Genomic DNA, 22018 nt, shown 5'->3' with positions numbered 1-22018 from the left:
TTGTCAGATTGGACCAAATGGGTCCAGAGGCTCAGCGCCCCCAGAAGCGGCAGGCTGGCTGCAGGGCAGGTGTGGCCTCAGAGCAGCAGCACCCGGCCCTTGAGGACTCGGTCCCAAACAACCACGAGCCAGAGGCCCCAAGCCGAGACGTGAGGGTGCAGTGGGGTCATAGGCTGGAAGGGCCTGGCGCGTCCACCGGAGGACGCATGGCTCGAACCGCTCTCCCGTGGCTGCGCTCCCAGAACTTCGGAGGGTCCCGCCCTGGGCCCAGCCCTGGCATCCAGCCCCAGGAGGCCCCAGGCGGCTTGCCGCTCTGCCTCCAGCTGCCCCCACTGATGGCGCCGCCGCCTCAGAGCCTCAGCCCCTGGACCCCCACTGCCGTTTCGCCCGCGTGGACTGGAGGGCCTGCCAGACTGGCTGGGGGCTGAGGCACGGAGGGCAGGAGCGACTAACCTGGCCTCAAGATCAAGACTGCAGCGTATTTGACCAGGAAAACAAATCAGTAAGCCGGGTGTAACACGGTGCGGACGTAACGCTCCTCTTGGGTTTCTTACTAAGACTCATCATCTTTCTACCATATGATCCAGCAGTTGTGCCCCGTGCTCCGCGCCCCTTGCGCTCCCATAGGAGCGAAAAACTGAACGTCCCCACGAAAACCTGCACACGGATGCCTACGGCAGCTTCATCCACGATGGTCCAAACTTGGAGGTGACCAAGACGTCGCCCCCCCGGTAATGGGTAAAGCTCGGTCCATCCAGACATGGCGCGTTAGAGGTGCTACAAAGAAAGGAGCCATCAAGCTGGGAGAAGACACAGAGGAACCTTAAATGCAAATATTTAAGGGGAAAGCAGCCAGTCTGAAAATGCCGCATACTATATGATTCCAACTCCATGACATTCTGGAAAAGGCGAAACCGTGGGGACAGTGGCGGGTCAGTGGTTGCGGGGGTGGGGGCGGTCGGGGGCAGGAGGGTTGAAAAGGAGGAGCCAGACGCAGCTGCGGGGCCGTGGGCTGAGCGTCCTCCCTCCCTCTCCCAGGCCGCACCCCCTCCTGCCTGTTGCCAAGTGGCCTCAGCCCCCTGCTGGCACCTGCAGGGGTCACTTAGAAGCCAGTGGTGCCCAGAACAAGAGCCGTTTTAATAAACGAGGGAGTCTGGATATAAACCAGAAACGGAGTGGCGGGTGAGGGCGTCTGAAGGCAGATGCTGTGTTGAGAGTGAGCAGAGCCGGTAAGTATCAGCCTCGGGGTCAGAATCCAGCCTCTCCCCCAGCCCTGTTCCATGTGGCCCCCATTCCATGCAGCCCCCCGTTCCATGCAGCGTGACCTCCCAGGGCCCACCCAGCAGGTGAAGCCGGCTCCCCTGGGCACTTGGAGGCTGATCGTTAAACTTTTAGAAATGGTGCAAATCACTATTAAGAATTACGTTACATAAATGTACAATTAAATCTCAAAGTAAAATCATAGTTGGGCTAGGCTGCCGTTAGGAGATGCCCTTTGGGGGCGCCTGGGTGGCTCAGTCAGTTGAGCGTCTGCCTTCGGCTCAGGTCATGATCCCGGGGTCCTGGGATCGAGCCCCACATCGGGCTCCCTGCTCAGCGGGGAGCCTGTGTCTCCCTCTCCCTCTGCTCCCGCTCATGCTTGTGCTCTCCCTTGCACTGTCTCAAATAAAATAAAAAAAGAGAGGGAGATGCCCTTTGGGGGTTTCACGCAGCTTGTTTCCGTGCTCGCCCACCCGTGGGGGCTTCCTGTGCTCCAGCTCTCTCTCCTCCCGCCGACCTCGGGCCTGCGAGGACTCTGGGTGAGCCCGGGGGCCTTGGTTTCCCTCACACGGTTTCCAGCTACTCTCAGGCGGAAATGCTGGAGCGGAAGTAATTTCTTCTGAGATTTCAGAGGCGGTGAGAAATCGTACCTTCCAGAGGGCCGCCTGGAGGAGGGCGGGGAGGGAATGGGCGTCTCAGACCCTGGAGACCTAGCTGGAGGCAGCTTCCTGGGTGACTGGTTCCCAGTGTGGCTCAGGGGAGGGTTGGAGGCCTGGGGGCCTCAGGGGCGGTGTGGCCAGGTCCCCTCCCTGGGCGCCTGGGTGGCATCCCCCGCAGCCTCTCCCGGGCGGCTCCCATGATGAGGACCCAGAAAGCGCTGTCCCACCGCTGGGCGTCGCCCCCTGGAGTGGCCTAATCTTCCTGCAAACACTTCACGCCTGATGAAATCACAGGCTCTTGGAGCGCAGGCCTCACAGCCGGGCGAGTGCGAGGTTTCTCGGTAAGTGGCTCTTACAGACTCTCGAAGGGCCCCTGACGTCAGGGAGAGGTTCTTGAGTTCCGCCTCAGAGGAAGAAAATGAACGTGTGCTGTGTATTTGAGGACAGCCTCTGCCCTCGGAGCCCGCTGGGGCGCGCGGCCCAGGAGCACAGGGGCCAGGGGCCCGGCCCCGGCTTTGCCACCACCCGCCCGGGGGACTGAGGCAGTGGCTCAGGAGGGAGGAAGCAAAGCATTCAGCGATGGGCAGGAGGGGTCCCGCTGGGCCCAGGTGGGAGGAGCGGGCCCTGCGAGGCAGGGGGAGTGCCAGGAGAGCCGGGCTCTCCCCCGGGACGCACTGGCAGGAGGCTCCCGGGACGGAGGAGGCCGGCTGCGTGACTTGGAGCCCAGACCTGCTCGTTAGGCCTGTGTGCATCTCAGTCCGAGGCGGGAGCACAGCTGGAAGTTCTCCCTTCTTTCCCATCACAGACTCCGAAAATCTGATATCCTATGTTATCCGAATGTGTTTCAGGTTATACGTCTAAAAGAGGGCACTTTTGCAAACCATCACAATACCGTGATAATGGTAAGAAAAGTGAACAGTGTTTCCTTAACGGCGTGGCACGGACCGTCAGTGCTTGCATTTCCCCAGATGCTTCATAAATTTTCCCACTCTTTATTTTAAAAACATCAGTCTTACAAAATAAGTATAAGGACACCTACAGACCCTTCCTTCTGCGTTCGCGGAGATGGTCATCTGTCCTTACTGATGTCCAGTGTTCTATCGGTAGGTAACGGACATCATTTTAACGTCCCACACAAGCCATTATTACTGTTTTTATTTTTCTGTTGAGTCCCTAGGTCTTCATATTCACCAACAGGCTTATCAATGTCTTTGCTCATCGGGTTTTTTTCCCCCTAAAACATAATACATCTTTTTTTTTTTTTTTTTTTTTTTTTTTTTTTACTCATTTCTTTTTCATCTCTTTGGGAAAATGGGTCATGGCTCATTCATTCAGCAAGTGTTACTTGGGTAGCTCCTGGTGTAGACTCGTCATTTCATTAAGTGCGTTATTCGCGTCCTAGATCTCCGCTAGGGCGGGGCGTGATCTCCTGTTGGCCCTCCCTCACCGCTGTATTTGTCTCACTGTTACTGGTGCAGAAGACTTGATTTCTGTGGCTTTCATAACCAGACACCTAACTGAGCATTCTTTTGTGATCTGGACACATTCTCATGGGTTTTTTATGGGTTTTCTTGGGTTTTCCAGGGAGACGATCATATTATTTGCAGATAACGAAAATCCACCTCCTCCTTTCCAGTATTTTTTATTTTGCTTTTAATTGTGGTAAAATATACATACTATAAAATTTCCTATTTTAGCCATTTTTAAGCGTGGAGTGCAGTGGCGTTCGGTACACGTGTGCACAATGTTGTGTGACCTTCACTAATTCCAGAACCTTCCACCATTCCAGACAGAAATTCCATCCCCGTTCCCCAAGCCTTCCCCACACCGCCCCCGCCTGGGGCACACGGCACGCGTCCTGGGTCCTCTCCAGGGCCAGTGGCCAGGGCTGTCCTGTTCCTTTTTGCCAGCAGGGCAGTGACTTGTGTTTGCGGCTGTCTCTGTCCCTGCTGCCATCTCAGAGAGAATCAGGGTCCAGCCCCACGCTGTGGTCTGGATCTGGGGTCCCCACCCCGGGCACCTGGGCCCTGACCTGATCTCACTGGTCTGCCTTTAGTTTCTCCACCTGAGAATTTCCCCTTCTTTCTTTCGAGCCCCATCATGCATTTGCGTTTTTAGCCGGAGTGGGGGTGGTTCTGCGTCCACCAAGTTCATTTCTGTTGCTAGAACCCTCCACGTTTCCCTACCGACCCACACAGACTTCCATGGCAGGCTTTCCATCGATGGAGCAGAAAGCACGGCGCCTGCCTCCCCCGTGGGCGCTCCGGCGTCTCCTTTCCAGGGCGAATCCTCCATCTAGTCCGTGATGGGGTGGAACACAGGCAAACGCGGCCGAGGGTGAGTGTTAAGTGACAGCTGGGTAACCACATCTTCTCTTCACTGGCCTGTTTCTTTACCAGGTTTTATTTTAAGCTCTTCAGAGCATGTGTGTTGCTATTGCGAACCTTTGCTCAGAGCTCTCTGGCAGCCAAGCTCTCCCCCGGCTTATGCAAATAGAACCCCCCAGAAGACAGCCCCCACGCGACTGCACAGAGCTCTGGGTTCCCAGCCAGCAGAGCCGTGGGGCCGGGAGCGTGGGGCGGGCCCCTCTCCACGGCCCACGGGGCCCCGAATTCAGCTCTCCCGCCGTGGACTCCGGGCGCGGGGTGCCGGGCGTGCGCCTCCTCTCGGCTGTAGAGACACCCATGAGAGCAAGACGATCAGCGTCCCATGGGCTGGGGAAGACACGAACGGAACGGAGTCCTCGCAGGCTGCGAGGGGAAGCGAAAGCTGGTCCAATCCTGGGGTGGTCTCCAAGCACGAAGGCCATCGCCCCTCCCCGCCTGCGGGTGCCCGCACCCCTGCAGCTGCGCATCAACAGCAGAGCTGGTTTCCCTCCCTCGTGCCTGTCCTGACCCTCTCACCTGTTCTGGGCAGAATGAAGTCAAAGTGACAAGGTACCAGGTTTTGTTCGTGCGTTTGAAAGAAACCTGGCAGTTCCGCGCTGGCTCTTGGAAGCCGGGCTCCAGCGGACCACCAGCAGGCCGCCATGCTGCCCGGAAGCCCGGGCAGCCACGAGGGGAGGGCGGGGCCGGGCCGGCGCCGTGATTCTGGCCCAGGGAGCCACGGGGCCAGGCGCGAGCGGCGGGGTCCAGCCAGACTGCAGGGCGCCAACCGACAATGACCTGCTTCGAGCCCCCGCAACCCCACTCCTAGGTAAGAAAGAACCCGCACGAGTGGCCCGGGAGACATGTATACAAGGACGTCTGCAGGGATGCTGTAACAGCCACAAACGGGAGACGACCACACGTCCACCCACGGGAGGAGGTGTAAACGAGCGACCTCACTTTCACACGACGGAGAACGACCCGGCCACGAGGACACACGGGAATTTCCTTAAAACCCAAGAGAAAAATGTATGTACACGTCCTGATCTAAATATATCCTCGGGGATAGCGTGGCGATCTGCAACACCCAGCGAAGAGCCTTTGCGCTCCTTCCACCCGTTCACAGACCTGGTGCGTATTCGAGGATCGTAAGTGAATGCTCTGTATTGGAGGAGGGTGCGGGCTGCAAGGAGAGCCTCTGAGTGGAGGGGGCTGTGGGTGCGCGGCCGGGGCGCTCAGAGAGCGGAAACATCCCTCTAGGCCTGAGGCGGGATGAGAGGGCAGACCCAGCACACGTGCCCCTTCAAACAAGCCTGACAAGTACGGAGGACCTGCCTGGCCCCACGTCCGACTGCCCACGAGAAGCCGGAAGAGTCCTGGTGGCCGGGACATTGGAGGCGACCTTCCCGACACCAGACACACACAAATGCACACCTGCACACACAGGAGTCACACCCCGCTGTGGGTGGAAGGTCAGATCCTAACTCTGGGGTGAAGCCCTGGTGCGTGGGGGTAGTGTTCTTCTAAGAGGGAGACCCGCAGCGCCCCCCGGCCCTCCCACCCGGTGAGGACACAGCGAGATGTGGTCTGTGAACCAGACATGGAATTTGCCAGCACCCCGACCTGGGACCTGCAGCCTCCGGAGCTGGGTGAGACTACATTTCTATCGCTCCTCCGCACATCCTCGTCTTGCTGGAGACTTGGTTCAAACCTTCTGTCTGTGATCTTACGCCTCTTGAACGCCCCGCGTGCCCTTCACTCAGCAGCCATCAGTTCTAGGTGACCTCTGCGCCCCCCCCCCTCAAAATCCTTTGTCCGAGAGCAGATGCCAGGTTGGGAACTGTAAAGAGAAGGCCCCTGTTAATCATTGAGGGAGAACACGATGTCGCCGCAGAGCTGCATACTGATTTATGAAATCAACTTATAAAATGACCTGTTAGAGAAGAAGCTGGAAGGAAACACACCAAAATGTTCATCCTGCTTTAGCTCAGGGCGGGGGTGCAGGTAACCTTTGTCCTCTTTGTCCATCCCGATTTTTTCAGAGTTGTCCACACTGAGCCTCTGTGTTTACCTTCAGAAAACTCTTACCCATGTTTACCTTTGAACACAGAGCAGCTGGGATGTGCTTCACGCAGGAGGAGCCCCCCCATCTGCCCCTGCCAGGGACCACCGCACCCCACTCCCCGGGCAGGGGGCAGGGGGAGCTCCCCCTCCCAGCACTGGCCAGCAGGCCTCCTGCGTCCTGGGCCTGGGAAGCAGGGCCTCTAGGCCTGCACCTCACAAATGCCCGCCCAACCTAGCAGCTAAGAAAAAGAGGGAGATAGCCCAGGGCACCCATCCCCGTGGAGTTGCAGCCCCTGTCCGGTGGCTCCTCCCCACGGGTCATCAGCTGTGGAGCGGGTGGGAGAACGTCTGGCCCACCCTCACTGGAGGGAGGAGGGAAGGGACCAACAGCATCATCACAGGAGTGTGGCATCTCAGGCTGAAGCAGGACAGTCGTCCACCCCATTAGGAAAACCTTACCTTCAGGGTTTCCAAAGATGAGTCGGTCACTGCAGCGTAATTGTAAACCGGAACGAGAGGTTTTGATTTTTAAATAGATTTGCAATTTTTATTTAGAAAGAGCCCAGCAACCATGGACCCCGCCCCGCCAGAGTAAGCTGGAAGGTCCAAACCCTCAAAGCCCAACAGGGAAGTCACATTGAAGTTCAAAACCAGCACGCTAACGGTGACCTGTTCCCACCTCTCACGACCCTGTGGACGGAGGGGACGAGAGGGAAGGTCCCCTTGGAAAGCACGGCCAGCAGGGACAGAGCCCTGTGGGATCTGCTCCCGTGACCTCCCAAACCCGTTCCCCTTGCAGCGCCTCGCCAGGGACTACACCAACCTGATGGGCACTTCCTCTCTGGGAGGACACTGGCAGAGCAAGCCCAGCCCTGGGGGAGCCAGGGACCCCGGCAGCTGGGGCGTCATGTCAATGGAAGCAAGTGCTCAATTTAAAAGCCCCTAACACGATTAGTCCCCACGACCACAGCTGCCGCAGTGGTGACAAGGGCGGCAGGGAGGAACTTCCAAGGGTTTCACTAATTTTACTTAAGGGCTTGCTTTAGAGCTGGCGCTCGGGTTGGAACCAGGCGTCCTCAAGGCATCATTTCAAAAGGGGGTCGGACCTTAGAACGCCCTCTGTTTAATATGCACGTTACCTTCTTGCTTCAGGTGCCTTGTGCCCCGCAGCACCGGCCCCTTAGGACACGCGTTCGAGGACCCGTTCGCACTGCGCCGGCCCCCCGCTGGGCATTACTGCCCTGTGGACTTGTTGGAACCGGCTCGTGTCCTGGGTCTGGCAGACTCCAACTAGCTTGGGGAAGGTCAAATGAGGGAGGTCAAGGGGGCCTCCTCCAGGGACACAAAGGGTGGCAGGAAGCCCCGCTGTCCTGCTGTCCCGGCCACCCCGCCTCACGCCCCCTGGAGAAAAAACGCCTGGTTGCTCTAAGGGAGCCCAAGTACATCCTTACGTTAATCCACTAAGAAAAATACAGCAGGAAAAACAAAATCACAAATGCTCTCTATAAAAAACAGGAACCAAAATGAGCACATGGAAAGACTTAAGGAGTCTTGTGTGTCTCCCTGAAAAATTAAATGCTGCGTCCGTGTCCTCGAACAGGGCGGCCAGCGTGAGACCGGCAGCAGGGACATGATCCCAACGGCTTCGGAAAGTCACCTGCTGAGGGCACTGCAGGCTTCTCAGAGGCAGAACGCGAACCAGACGCGTCTGAGCCTTTGATGTAAAAGGGACAAGTCCTCCAACCTAGAGGGAGCCGTGGGGCGCAGCGGGGCTCAGAAGGACGGGCTTCTAACAAGCGGCCAGACCAGCTGCACCTGAAGTCAGTCGAGCCGAGGCTGCAACGTGCGGAGCGCCTGTGTTCCCCCCGCCCGCAGCCCCCCCATCGCCGGCAGGCCAGCGTCTCCCCCAGCAGAGCCTCGGCCGGCAGGGCCTCCCAGCGGCCTCCACACGGACAGCCCGCACCTGCCTAACCCCACCCACCCCGTGAGATGCAGCGTCCTGAGGGAAATCCTTCCGATGAGGCCAAGAATACTGGTAGAAAGAAGTGTTATCATTTAGTTCACAAAGGACAAAAATCAATTCTGGATGAAAACCTTTATAAGATTTCAGTCGGACTTCAGGATTCTGCTACTTTGCCATAATATTCTAGGAAGAATCACAGTGCACTGAAGTATGGTACAAAGGGACGTACAGCCTGGGAGTAAGGAATGAAGCAGTGGGGGAAAGAAAAGGATACCACAGCTGTAAAATGCGAACAGCAGTGGGATGTCCAGTCTGCTTGGGTCTGGAATGTAACCCGTAAGCACATTTACTCATGGCGCACACATGCGTGTGCACACGCACACCCACACCCCCCACCCCATATACACCGGCAGCACATACAACAGGTTCATCTGAAAAGGAAATGTAAGAACGAATATCATTAAATCACAACTCAGTAAAGAATGAAACAATATGGAGAGGACGTATCAAAACAGTCCCTTTAAATTCTGAGCTTTAAAAGGATTTAATTTTTCCAAATTAAAGACTTTCCTGGTTTGATTCCAGGGACGGATAAGAGGGGCTGGCCATGCCTCAAACCCAATTTTCTTTTGTGCTTCACAAAATCCACAGAATGAAAAGGTACAATACGGGCCAAGGGTTAGGACCTGGGTGGGAACTAAAATATACATCAGTGAGCTCTGCCTGGCAATGAGCTATTGTTATATATTTTCAGTAAGAAATCAGTTGTTCACAAAAGAGAATTCTATACAAAGCTCTCCTCCCAAACAGAATATCCACGGCTTGAATGCACTTTCTTTTTATGTCTCCGACACCGCAGAACCCAAACCACAAGCTCTCGACCTGTCCCCCTTAAGAATTAAGTACACTTGTAAAAAAACGTATTTGGATTTTCAGCTGTGCTAGCTAGTGTCACAAAGACATTTTAAATGAGAGCTCCTGTCACTCCCTGCATGCAAAGGATGGGACCTCCAGACGTTTAGGGCAGGGGACACACAGACCAAACCAGCATGGCCCACGCACAGCTCCGTGCTGCTGCTAATGATTACAGAGGCCGCCAAGGACAGCAGCGTGGGGCCTGGAACGCCGCTCCCGCCGCCGACCGCCCCGTTTCCCTCTGCGAAGCTGTGACCTGAGCACGCCTAGTCTTTCCGTATGTGACCCCCATTTTTCCGTCTGCTCCCCAAACGGATCTGTCCGTAGGCAAAGCCTGGGAACTCCGTCCTTGGCGGGTAGAGGGCGGGCTGGCCGCTCCAGGGGAGCTGGTGTCCCGCGCTGGCGGAAGGGGCTCTGCTTGGGGGCGACCGTGGCCCGGCAGTGCTCTGGAGGCACGTCTCCCCACCCCTCTGCCCAAGACCCACGCGGGCAGCTGCTCAGGGGCCCTGGAACCCGGGAGATAGAAAGGCAGGGATGAACGGGAGTCACGTGACCTCAACGGTGCCGTATACTTACGTGGTGCTTGTTTTACCTTTCCAACCAGCTTAGTATTCAGAAATAAGAGCTGAAGAAACACCGTTGGTTTCATTCCGTAAGACCAGTGTCTGTTTCAGGGTTTACTGGGTGCCCACAGCCCGCCAGGCAGGGATCGTCCTGCGGTCCAGCACAGGAGACCCAGGCCCCCATGGGGCCCACCCAGGCCACGCCACCAGAAGGTGCTAGAATCAGCAGCTGCATGCAGGTGTTTTCTACTCCAGCTTCAATCTAGCTGTGGCTTCCACGGCTTGAGAAAACACGAAGGGTTTGGTCCCAATCCACACGGGTCTATGAAGAAGTGTCTGGGTTTTGTTTCCTATCCCGTGATTCTTTCGGGAGCTTGGAACATTATGACAAAGTTAACACTGGTGTACGGTGTGGGGTTGAGCAAATCAGTGCCACGTCGGGGGCGGCTGAGGAGCCTTTCTGGCTGAGCTTCGAGCCCGGCGGCAAGAGTTCTGCTAACGAGCATCTCGCGGCTTCCCCAGGTTCTCTCCTTTCCCGCATCCCCTACACACGTCTCAGGCCCACTGATGCCCAGGCACAACGGGGCTCCCTCGGGCAGGGCAGGGGCGACGGTCACAAGCCGCTCAGGCCACCTTTTTGAACCGCCCGTCCTACCGTGGAGGAGATGGTGGCTGCCAGGGAAGGGTCCCACGACAGACGAAGACACGACCTCTGCCAGGAGAAACCACAGAGCAGATCTGACTCCCCACATCGCCACGAGCGTGGAAGCCAACACACAGACGCCAAGATCGGCCATACTGAACACGAACAGGAAAGGCCGTTCTCTGTTTGGTCATCAGGAGGCCCTGGCTCAGGGCCCCACATATGCCATGCACGCCTTTGACACTGACTTTCCCGTGAACACTTGCCCCGGCCAACTGCGCCACTGAAGACACGGAGTCCGAGGCCTTGCTCCGGAGGGGGAGAGAGGACCTTCCAGGCCCAGGCGGCCCCCGTGAGTCCTCGGGTTAGGAGCATCCTTGCTCGGGGCTCAGCCGATGCGCGCCATCTCACACCAGGGACGGAGGGTCACAGCTCATCAGGTGGCAGGCAGTGCCAGCCGCAGAGTCCAGTCTAGACTGCTTCACTTCCGACTAGCACAGCACCTCGTTGCTGCCATAAGCAGCGCTTCTAGAGATTTCCGCCGCACTCAGGATTTACTCTGGGTGCCCTCTGCACCGAGGCTTCTGCCTAACCCGACTGCTGGACACGCAGCGCCAGGAGTGCGGGCTGACCTCGAGGTCGGGCACGTGGAGTGTACTGTCCTCGCCACGGACGCCCGCCCCTCCCTTCTCCCGGCCACACGACTGCCACGACCAGCACAACCCAGAACGGATACTCGGCCCTCCTTTGTTCGGAAGCCCGACAAAGGGAAAAGGGAGGGCAGGTCCAGTATTTTCACTTTTTTTTTTTTTTTTTTACTTCTGTCCTTAACTGTCACCGTTCCAAAGCCTCTATAACGATCTTTTACACCATTACCTCCACTCGAATTGCCTCAAAACTTGGACTGCTAGATGTGTTGGTCTGGAATGCAGAGTTCGAGGTATCTGCGGTTGTGTAATTCTGTAAAAACGAAAAGGGGAGCTGGGCTAACACTAGGACCTGTGACCACAATCTCACGTCAATTTGCTGAACAATTCTGTAAGATTAAAATAGAAAAGGCACATATCACCCCGTAAAGCAGGTGCTCAGAGCCAACCTCCCGCCTCCCGCCCCCCCCCCCCCCGCTTCTACCTCTAGTATTTCTGACGCAGGTGAGAAGAGCCCCTGACAGACGGCGGAGCTCAAGGTCAGAGGGCAGTTTGGGTGCCCTCCACACTCTAATTCTGTGCTCCACGGGTACAGGGAATAGCTACAAAATTCCCTAAAAACAAACACCCCTCCCAGTTATTCAACAGGAAAATTAAAGACCAGATAATTTAGTTACACAAATGAGACCACTTTCCTTTGCTCTGGCCTTCTGAGGTGTTCCTTCCAGTTCACGTGCTGTCCTAAAGGAAGATTTCTAATAGCAGAAAGAACCCCTCTCCTCCAACACCCACATGAAAAATAAGGCCAGAAATAAAGTCCGGCAAGCAAGAAATCCCAGAATAATCCAATTTGGAAAGAATTTAATTAACAAAATAAAATGGGGGAAAAGGGCCCAGGAGGGGTTCTGGAGAGAGAGAAACCCTTTCCATGGCTGAAGGCCCCCAGCCTGGCAAGCCCAGAGGGGGCTCTTGGACCCACCCGAGCAGAACCCGCCTCGACACCCAGAACCGCTCTGCACGATGCCACCTCCTCCCCACGTACGCTCCTCCTTATATACAGGTTTTAAAAACCAAGCAACTGCAGTTGTTATCAAGTGGCTTCTAGTTCTCCTATGCTGGCTTGGCACATTCATGCATGCAAAGCGAGGTTTCAAGGGCTTCACCAAACAGTTAATTTTGGCAAAAAGAGAAAACAAACAAAAAGCTAAGATTCCTAAGCAGGATTAAAAGCCACTGAAGTGAAAACGATGTATTTCTCAACAGTATGGAATGAGACTACAGCTACAATCTTTTTTTTTTTTTTTTCTTTTTAAGTCTCTGCCATCCTCTCCCCTACTCAGGTCAAAGTTCATAGCAGCATAACACAAAGTCCTCCATCAAGCCAGTGTTCTCTGCTTCGGGGGTCAGAGTTCACAGGTCAAGTTCAGTCCGTCCGAAGAATCATAGGAGGATGCTCACTGTCCTCCTCCAGCCGCAGAGCGCTGGCCTCCTCTTCCAGACATGCGCCGCCCACTGCTCCCAGCTCATCTGCATAGGCTGCAAAGAGATAGCACAGCCATGCTCAGGGGCTGGGAGGCAGGGAGGCTGAGAGGCTGTGAGGCAGGGAGGCTGTGAGGCTGTGAGGCAGGGAGGCTGAGACGCAGGGAGGCTGTAAGGCAGGGAGGCTGTGAGGCAGGGAGGCTGAGAGGCAGGGAGGCTGGTTGGCAGGGAGGCTGAGAGGCAGGGAGACTGTGAGGCTGTGAGGCAGGGAGGCTGGGAGGCTGGTTGGCAGGGAGGCTGAGAGGCAGGGAGGCTGGGAGGCTGGTTGGCAGGGAGGCTGAGAGGCAGGGAGGCTGGTTGGGAGAGAGGCAGGGAGGTTGTAAGGCAGGAAGGCTGAGAGGCAGGGAGGCTGTGAGGCAGGGAGGCTGAGAGGCAGAGAGACTGTGAGGCTGTGAGGCAGGGAGGCAGGAAGGCTGGCAGGCAGGGTCCGGCAGCTGCAGGGGCCAGACCTGGACAGCTACAGGCTGCAGTGCACACTAAGACTGAACTGGGATCCCTCTCCGACTACAAGCTTTTTGTGGCCTTGGGCAGCTCAAGATGAAGTCTTTTATTTTCCAAAATTCATAAATGTCAAAAAAATGGCTGCACAGTAAATAGGGGCTTCCCGACTGACAGGCCACAAATTTTCCTCAGTGAACATGGAGGATGGGGATAGCTCTCGAATTGGTGATGCCGGACGCTCGACACCGGACGTTCAGTGCTTCACCTGAAAGGGCCACTTCCTCTCAGAGTCACGATGAGCACATACAGTCTTCTGTGTGAGCAAATCTACAGGATCGCCGACCTGAGGTCAAGCTGACTGGGGGGCGAAAGGGGGGGGATGGCTGGATGGCCTCATCTGTCTGCATGCCGACCTCCCAGCTCCCGCGGCAGGAGGGCCCCCGAATGCAGGCCTACAATGCTGTCCTCCCGGGACCCGAGAGCTGAGGGGATGTCCCACCCATGCTCACTGAATGAGGACACAAGACCAAGGACACCTGCCTGGCGATGTCAGAATTCAGGGTCATATTTCAGCCAAGAGGCGGCCAGCCACGTGTACCTGAAGCAGCCTGAGCCATCGTGACTATTTTTCCTTCAAAAATGAAGAAAACGAATTCAGCCTGAAAGCCCCAGCTGACAAGAGCTCGCCTCTGAGCCTACCTGTCCCCTGCCCGAGGGAAAGCGGCAGGTGGGCCGTGCTGCTCAGGGAAGAGCGCCAAGCACGGGCCGCAGCGGGAGGGCCTGGCATCAGGGACCCTCCCGGCCACGGCACAGCCCTTACCGAGTCTGGTCGGAGACGAAGGCACGTGAGTACCTGTGGCGACAGCTGCGTTGTAGGTCTGGGTCACTAAGGGGCAGTCGTGAGAGGCTGAGTCTAAGATTTCATTGGTCGTCTCCATGCTGCCATCCAACCTGGAGGAAGCAGAGAAACACGGAAACCCCGAGGCAGGTCGGGGGTCCTGCCCACACCGCCTCGGGGGCCCGTGGGGCCAGACGTGCCACAGCAAAGGCAAGAGGCCGCGCCAGGTGGGTGCGCGTGTGCGCTCCTTGTGCTGGGCTCACTGTAAGCTCAACCCCGTGCGTCTGGTCACCTGGAGTGTCACCAAGATGTGCACATGGGAAGTCTGATGAAAAGAAGTGACACCACTGAGATAATCTTACTTTTGTAAGACTAAGGATCAGAAACACAATTCACTATTAAAAAAAACGCATCCACTTTCACCCGTTATAATTATAGTATTATAGTATCATTTTTAGAGAATTTCTGGATAGCTTTAAAGAAGCAAAACCAAAATCAAAGCGGCACTACTTCCCAATGAACAAATACTAATGCCTTCCTTTCAAAGAGGACACCTACATGTCACAGTGAGACAGCAGGCACTCCGGGAGCGCGCACCACCCTGGGGAGGGCACCAAGAGCATCACCCCTTTCCTGCAATGTGCTAAGTTCCCGCCTCCGTCCACCCTGTCCCGTGCCAGCCACCTGTCCAATCTGTGCCCAGGCCGTGAACAGGACGCCAGCAGAGGTGCGGGACAGCGGGAGCGTGTGCGAGTGAGGCCTCCCAGCACAGGCCAGCTCCGCTGGATGCGTCCCTCTGTGCCACTGGCTTTTGAGGAGATGGCCGGCGCGAGGCCCACTTACTTGTGCTGCTTCATCAGGGTGCACTCGCCCCCCTCCTGGGGGTCCAGGTTGTACATGTACAAGTACCCGTCAGAAGCTCCCACCAGTAGCCGAGGAATCTTCTGAATTCTAGCGAGAACAAAATGGAGCCACATTCTAGGACCGCAACTCGCAGACAACGATCTCATCATACCAGCAGCCCTGCCTTCGGCAGAGCGGGAAGAAGACCCACCCCCACCCCATACGAGCACAGAGCTAGTTCCGCGCGCCCGATGTACTATATACGGGTCAGGAGAAAGATCGCACCCGCTGTGCTGCTTGGGGCCGCAGCATCGAGGCTGAGGGGGACTTCGTGTGAATAAACACCGAAGCCCACAGGAGAACAGGTGCGCGTGAAATCAGTCTCACGGCTTCTCTATGACTAAGGGTAGGTATTTTCGTAAGTTTTTTCACCTGAGTTATTAGCTGCACAGAAAGGATGTAAAATAACATTTCTAAAATTCACGGAATCACAGAGATGTGCCATCACAGGATTTTCCAGACCGTACTTTCCTGCACGGCTGTACTTCGGACAATCCCACGAGGCTCGCGAGCCGCCACGTGTGTTGAGGCCGTACTCCAGAGCGACACCGACAGCCCCCACCTACGTTAACTAGTCGGTTCTGCAGGCCCCAAAGGGTTAAATACTGCCGACGTCCTACAGTTCTGACTGACGGTGTTTTTCATTGCCGTTATAAACATCCCAACGAACAGGGGAAGACTTTCTGGATCAGAACACTGCAGATGAATCATTCGGGTCTAGTAACGGTCAAGAGGCACTTGGGGGGGGGTTCCCTCCACCTCCACCAAGTCAAAGGCCTAAGTCTGTGGGTCGTTCCTGAACCGGGAGAAACCCAGCCGACCCCTAGCACCACCGTCTTCGGGGCTCTGCGACCAGGCTCCCCACTGGACAGACATCGGCAAATGGGAGAGAGGCAACCCCGTCCTTACTCACGTGGCCAGGGAGCAGATGTTCTTGTGGCCACAGAAAGGCAGGCGGACTGTGGCAAAGGCTCTGCCCTGGTTGAACATTTCTGTTACTTGGGAGGGCAAGTAGCTGGTGGAAGCCATGAGTACCTTCCCGAAGTACCCGGTCCAGGTGGTGGGCTCCTCCTGAGGTCTAGGGGAGGAACCGTCATCAGCTGTGTAATGGGGGACCCTTCACCAGAACGACCAGGTCCCACTCACAGGAGCAAGTATCAGCCCTGAAACTTGAAGAGGACTTCCCCGTACTGCAGGGAAAAGGGGTGCCGAGAATGAGAGCCGGGGAGCACTGGAGGTGCGTCTTCTGGGAAGGGTCCGAGGAGGCCCGTGAGGGTTGCTCCTGGGTGCTCTCCCAAGTAGGGCAGATGCTCAGCGCCCCCCCCACCAACTCTGCAGCAAATGTGAGGACGTACAGGGCCAAATTCATGATCCACCCCTCCCGCCCCAGATCTTTTGAATAGGAAGTCTCCAAATACCTTGTAAGTACAATCTCAAATCGTTCCCCGAGCCCGTTTCTGTTGTTATTCATTTTGCATATATTAAGTCATCTTAAATGTTCCTCTGAATAAGACAGCAAACCAACAGTACCCATCCTAGTCGGCCTTGTTAAAATTTAAGAAAAGAACCAGCCCTTCACCTTGTACATCCCTCACACAATTTCAATCAACTGCTTTAAAAACGGAAGCCGCCTGTGGGCAGCCTGGAGCCAGCACTCACTCCGAGGGGGCGACTACCCTTAAGTGCTTCCGTGGGTCTGGGCGGAGCGACGACTGGACAGGTGCAGGGACCCCAGGATGTACCTCCTCACCGCCCCCCCACCCCCGGCTTCATTTTCCAGGGAAGGCCATGTCCCTGCCGAGCCCGGATCTGGCGACGCTGACTGTAGGGCCAGCTCCAAGGTCTTTACAGGTAAAAAGGACTATGGGCAGGACAGTGTCTGTGCTGCTGTTCTCCTCCAGTCAGTGGAGAAGGGCCTTGTGTTTTCTAAAACGAATGTGTCTTTGCAACTCACTTTTCTTTCACAGTCTCGAGTTTGAAGATATGCACAGTCTCAGTGTTGCTGGACGCGGACAGGAACATGCTGTCCATGCTGAAGGCCAAGGAGCAGATGCTCACACACCTGGGGGCGAGCGGAGGGGCCGGGGTTACGCGGTCGCCCACAAGCCCTGGTGCCGGCGACTAGCAGCCTTTCTCCAGGGCTTTCAAGGTCAGAGAGGTTCCCAGCACAGGCATACTCGAGTCTACTGGTGTCTTTCTTATTCCTCTCCAGACATCTTTTCTTTGCCTTTGTTTTTTAAAGATTTTATTTATTTGAGAGTGAGAGAGAGAGAGCGAGCAAGCAGGGAGGAGGGGCAGTGGGAGAGGGAGGGGCAGGCTCCCCGCCGAGCAGAGAGCCCAGCTTGGGGCTCGCTCCCAGGACCCTGAGATCATGACCTGAGCCAAAGACAGACGCCTAACCAACTGAGTCACCCAGGCGCCCCTCCAGACATCTTTTCAAAAATTTTTCTGAAGAAAGGAAAATGTTTTAAAGGTAATGCCAAGTTAAGAGCAATTCTTTAATATTTTCTTAGCCAATTTTCTTTGAAATTCCAAATAGCAAAGGGAGTCAGGGCTTCATTAAACCATTTTTGGCCAAATTAGGCTGGATTTACAGCACTAAGGGCAGTAAAAGAAAATCCAATAATTTAAATTACAGCAATTCTTAACATGCAAGAAAGCAAACGGACAACCCTGAAAACTTTCAACATGCTAAGACTCTACAGTTGATCTTAAAAATCACCGTAAAAATCCCAAAGCCCCCAATAAACGTGCATCTCCTCACAGCCCTACAAGGACAAGGCACATTTTGCCCTGACTGTACAGAGCTCGGGATAAATCAGGGACGGCGCTCACAGTGAGGTGTGAGTGCGGACGGTAAAGGTGCTGCGCGCAGGCGAGCCAGAGGAGCACGGGGGGCGGGGGGGGAAGGGGGGTTTCCACGAGAGGGTCGGGAGGGGCTCCCTGAGGCACAGACATTCGACTCAGACGTCAACAGCTCAGGAGTTGGCCCGGTCATGGCTGCGACACCAGCACAGGAGACCCCGTGCAGAGAGATCACTCCTTGGCGGAACCCCTGTTCAGTGTGGCCGGAGCTGGGAGCGACAGGGAAGACAGAGCTGAAAAAGCAGGGTGCAGGAGGCCGGGCTTAAAGACCAGGGCTGAGCGCTCTGGAGTTAGCCCTACCGGTGGCAGGTGGGCCCTGAAGGCTCCACACAGGGGTGTGCTCTGATTGTGCAGACACCCCCAAAGAGCAACCAGGCCACGGTCTGAAGAACAGACCGAGGGGGCCAACAGCAGAGACAAGGCGCAGGAGAGGTCAGACAGTGGCGATCCAAACTGGGCAGGCAGGGGTGCCGAGGAGATGGGGGTCGGTGGGACTGACCCGGGGCACCGACACCCCTGCTACCTGACTGGAAGGAAGGAAGGAACCAGTGTGGAGCCCCTCTGATTCAGCTGCTGGGTCAACGACAGTAGCAGGGGAGCGACGATGGGCAGACGGGGGCACATTCTGGCTGGTCGCTGGAGAGCCAGCATCAGGAAAGAGCTCAGGAGAGCAGCCCGGGCTACACATACAGGTGACGAGTCACCAGCACACAGACAAGACGGTGTAGGGGCCTGTGGGACTACACGGAACAGGAGAGAGACTCCAGGCAGAAGAAAGATACGGGAAGAGGAAATACGGGAGCAGTAAAGGACGACAAGTCCAGAGTGGGGTGGTCTATGGAACACCACGGAAACAAGGAAAGAAACACAGGAGGCAGTGATGGGGAAGGGCTGGGGCATTTGGAGACAGGACCCTAAAGCACGCATGTGCCGTCTGTGGGAAGGACCCCGAGGACGAGAGGGAGCGGTGACACGGTGCCAGGTCCCCAGAGGTGGGGGCGGTCCTGGAACCCTTCCTGGCCCAGTTCCCGCCCTGAGGTGGGTACCCTCAGCTGCCCCTTGGGAATGGGGACCAGACCCCCTCAAACCAGTCCTGTGGCAGGGGATCCAGGCCTCAACAGGATGGATGTTCCTTCCTCCCGAGCGGGCATCAAGGAAGAGAGGGCTAAGTACAGAGCCGGCAAGGTGTACGGATGGACAGGGACGTTAAGTGGTGACGGGCTGGAGGGGGAGCTGGTGCAAGTCTTCACGGTAGAGGAGCGGGACAGGAGCATGCCAGCCAGGTCAGTAAGTCACTGGCCTGCCACCTCGGAGCAGGGGGAGGAAGCCACGCGGCCCCACAGGGCCTGCTCAGGCCACTTCTTCTCGTTCAGTGGGACCACAAAGGAAAACCAGTCTGCTTTATAGAAGCGAGGACTCCAAAGCCTCCCCCGACATCCAGGTGGGTTGAAAGCACTTATGCATTTAAATGGGGGTTCCCAGGGCTGCTTTACGTCTCCACTTGTTGACCCAGAGAAAACAGAACTGAAGCCCCGGATGCCAGCTCCAGATCAATTCCAAAGACTTACATATCTTACCTCTTAACTCCTCTCCGGAACTCAAAGAGTTTTTGTCCCTCTGGAATGGAGAATACCCTAATCACGGTCCCCTGTGACAGGTGGAAAAGGAAAGAAAAAAGGATTTTAACCGAGGAAACCCAGCCTGTCTCCTTCCCGTCAGACCCTGGAGGAAACGCGAGGGGCCCCCGCACATCCTCTGCGCACCAGCGGCACGGCACACCGTTCCGGCTTCCACCGCCTACTGCACGTTTCCTCTTTTCTGTAGATAGAGCCACCCTGGCTCACTGCTTCTCCCAAACACCAACAGCCGTGACATCACGTGTGCAACAGCGCCAGTTCTCCTAAGTCATGTGACGTTTCACCTCACACACATGACCCCTTGACATGCGGACTGCTCGTCGAGAGGCACCACCTAACTCAGCGGTCTGGCAGGTCCCCGGCCCCTGGCATCCTTTCTTGTACTTCAGGCTGAGCTACTGATTAGGGAAGCTTCGGGACCAGACAAAGGGGTCCAGCAGTGAGCAGTGAGCCGCTGCACTTCCCGGCGTGGAGGTGAGGTGTGCGGGAACCGCTAGAGTCCCTGCCTCCCCCAAAGTAACAGGGCCTTTGTGGATGGACAGCCTGGATGTGGGCATCTGGGGCAGTAAGTCAGAGGGAACAGCCAAGAAAGTGAACACAAATGGGACTTTCAACATTGAAATGCTAAAAGAAAACTAGCAAGCCACAGTAATACAACAGCACAACAAAGAGACTCCTAGAACAAAATGGAAAACCTGGAAACAGGCAGTATTTCAAATTCATGGGGCAGGAAGAACGACTCAACTAGACTCAACAACGTGTAACCTGACACCATACACATCTTGGAAGGTTCAAACTGTTTAGTATAAAAACCGTTAACATCGGATGTGTTTATAAATAGTAAAAATAAACAAACAGACTATTAACAACCTAATTATGGAACACCAGGAACACTTTCCTTTTCTTTAAAATGTTACTTAAAAGGGGAGCTTGGGTGGCTCAGTCCCTTAAGTGTTCAACTCTTGATTTCGGCTCAGGTCATGATCTCAGGGTTGTGGGATAGAGTCCAGAGTCCGGCTCTGTGCTCAGCGGGGAGTCTGCTGCAGACTCTCTCGCCCCCGCCCCCAACCCCTCGCCTGCGTGGGGGCACACATACATTCTCTCTCTTTTGCTAAATCTTTAAAATAAAATGTTTTTTAAAGGCAATGATTCTCTCTGGATAAAAGGATACCAAATGAACTGCAATCCTTGAGAATTGGAAGGGCAAAAACAGCGCAATCACATACGAAAGTAACCACGGCAAAGGTTTGATCCTTTATAGTCTCAATTTTCTTAGAGATTTTTTTAATGCATTACGGTGCATGATACTAATTAGCAGAGGGCTGTTGGTCCCAGCCTGACTGCGCTCCCTGAAAGCAGGATTAAGCAAGCACCTAGGGATGGCCCCAGCACCTAGCAGGATGGGGGAGGCCACCGGGGGGTTAAAAGCAAATCAAAAGATTGTTCTTCAAGGCCCAGGACAAAAAAGTTGTTCTATTTTTAATGGCCTTGAGATCCCACAAAGTGCTTTAGGGAGCTCCCAGGACTTAATGAGAACTATGGAGATGAGACTATTAACCAAGGGGGCCACTTCAGTAGAAATGGACAGGGCAACAGTGTCATCAGCCAGTGGTGTTTAAAAGCAAAGTCAGGCTGGGAGTCCAAGCCTCTGTCGCTGCCCAACGTGATGACTCTCAGCAAATTATTTAACGTCTCTGAGCCCTTGGTATGAAATGAGAAAGTGTTTACCTTGCTGAGGAGATGGAATGGGGTCATGAATGTAAAGGACCTGTATTCCCGAGGACTAAGTGATCCACAGACAGCAGTACCATTCTTATGAGAGTCAAGCACAGAGACCCAGGCAGGAAAGTTCGGGTGAGCGGACTTTTCTCGGATCTTATTTGGTTGGCTGGGCCAAGGGGAGAGGCAACTACTTTAGGTTTTTTTTTTTTTTTTAAAGATTTTATTTATTTATCCGACAGAGATAGAGACGGCCAGCGAGAGAGGGAACACAAGCAGGGGGAGTGGGAGAGGAAGAAGCAGGCTCATAGCGGAGGAGCCTGATGTGGGGCTCGATCCCATAACGCCGGGATCACGCCCTGAGCCGAAGGCAGACGCTTAACCGCTGTGCCACCCAGGCGCCCCTACTTTAGGTTTTTAGCGAGAAAGCATCAAAGCAAAACAAGACAAGTGAAAAGCTGGTACTGGTTACAGAGAGGAGGAATAAGCCAGAACAAACGGGATCGTCAAGAGCAAGGCCAGAGAATGGGAATTATGGAGACGAGAGGGCAGCAAAGGAACAAGGTGTAGCAGCCACACTAGGAAGAGCGTGAGGACCCTTTGCTGTCATGGAAGCTGGAGGGAAGGCCAAAGTCACTCTATCCTATGTGGAGAGAACTTTAAAAAGACCACATCCTTTTAACCCAGAAAGTTTGTCCATTGGACTCTTTCTTTTTTTTGGGGGGTGGGCGCGGAGGTGTAGAGGGAGAGAGAATCCTAAGCAGGCTCCTCGCCCAGTGTGGAGCCCAATACGGAGCTCGATCTCATGACCCTGAGATCGTGACCTGAGCCGAAATCAAGAGTCAGATGCTTCACTGACTGAGCCACCTTGGTGCCCAGTCACTGGAATCTCTCAAGTGAAAAAAGATCAACAGAAAAAGATTTGTATGTAAGAATTATCTATATTCTTAATCACCTATGTTCCAAATGTTATTATATTATTGCAACCTAACTATC

The 22018-nt window shown here is 55.3% G+C and overlaps 1 protein-coding gene across 3 annotated transcripts in view; it reads right to left on the bottom strand.

Moving 5' to 3' along the window:
* Window positions 1-11225: 11225 nt before the first annotated feature.
* WIPI2 (WD repeat domain, phosphoinositide interacting 2) overlaps window positions 11226-22018 on the bottom strand; it is a 35633-nt gene continuing 24840 nt past the window's right edge. Inside the window, exons 7-13 of one of the 3 annotated variants that reach the window (XM_087867053.1) lie at window positions 19244-19314; window positions 16756-16863; window positions 15715-15879; window positions 14742-14849; window positions 13914-14011; window positions 13601-13691; window positions 11226-12616 (exon numbers count right to left, since the gene is read on the bottom strand). In XM_087867053.1, coding sequence (XP_087723179.1) covers window positions 13630-13691; window positions 13914-14011; window positions 14742-14849; window positions 15715-15879; window positions 16756-16863; window positions 19244-19314 — 612 coding nt within the window. In that variant the 3' untranslated portion in view covers window positions 11226-12616; window positions 13601-13629. Of the gene's footprint in view, window positions 12617-13600; window positions 13692-13880; window positions 14012-14741; window positions 14850-15714; window positions 15880-16755; window positions 16864-19243; window positions 19315-22018 lie in introns of all 3 variants that reach the window. The other 2 variants (XM_045813269.2, XM_045813268.2) reach the window with 2 other exon arrangements.

This window comes from Ursus americanus, chromosome 2 (genome assembly GCF_024610735.1).
Source record: "Ursus americanus isolate L20-20 chromosome 2, mUrsAme1.1.p, whole genome shotgun sequence".
NCBI lineage: Eukaryota > Metazoa > Chordata > Mammalia > Carnivora > Ursidae > Ursus > Ursus americanus.
The sequence above is the reverse complement of the archived record's forward strand: the minus strand, read 5'-3'. Positions and strand labels throughout refer to the sequence as shown.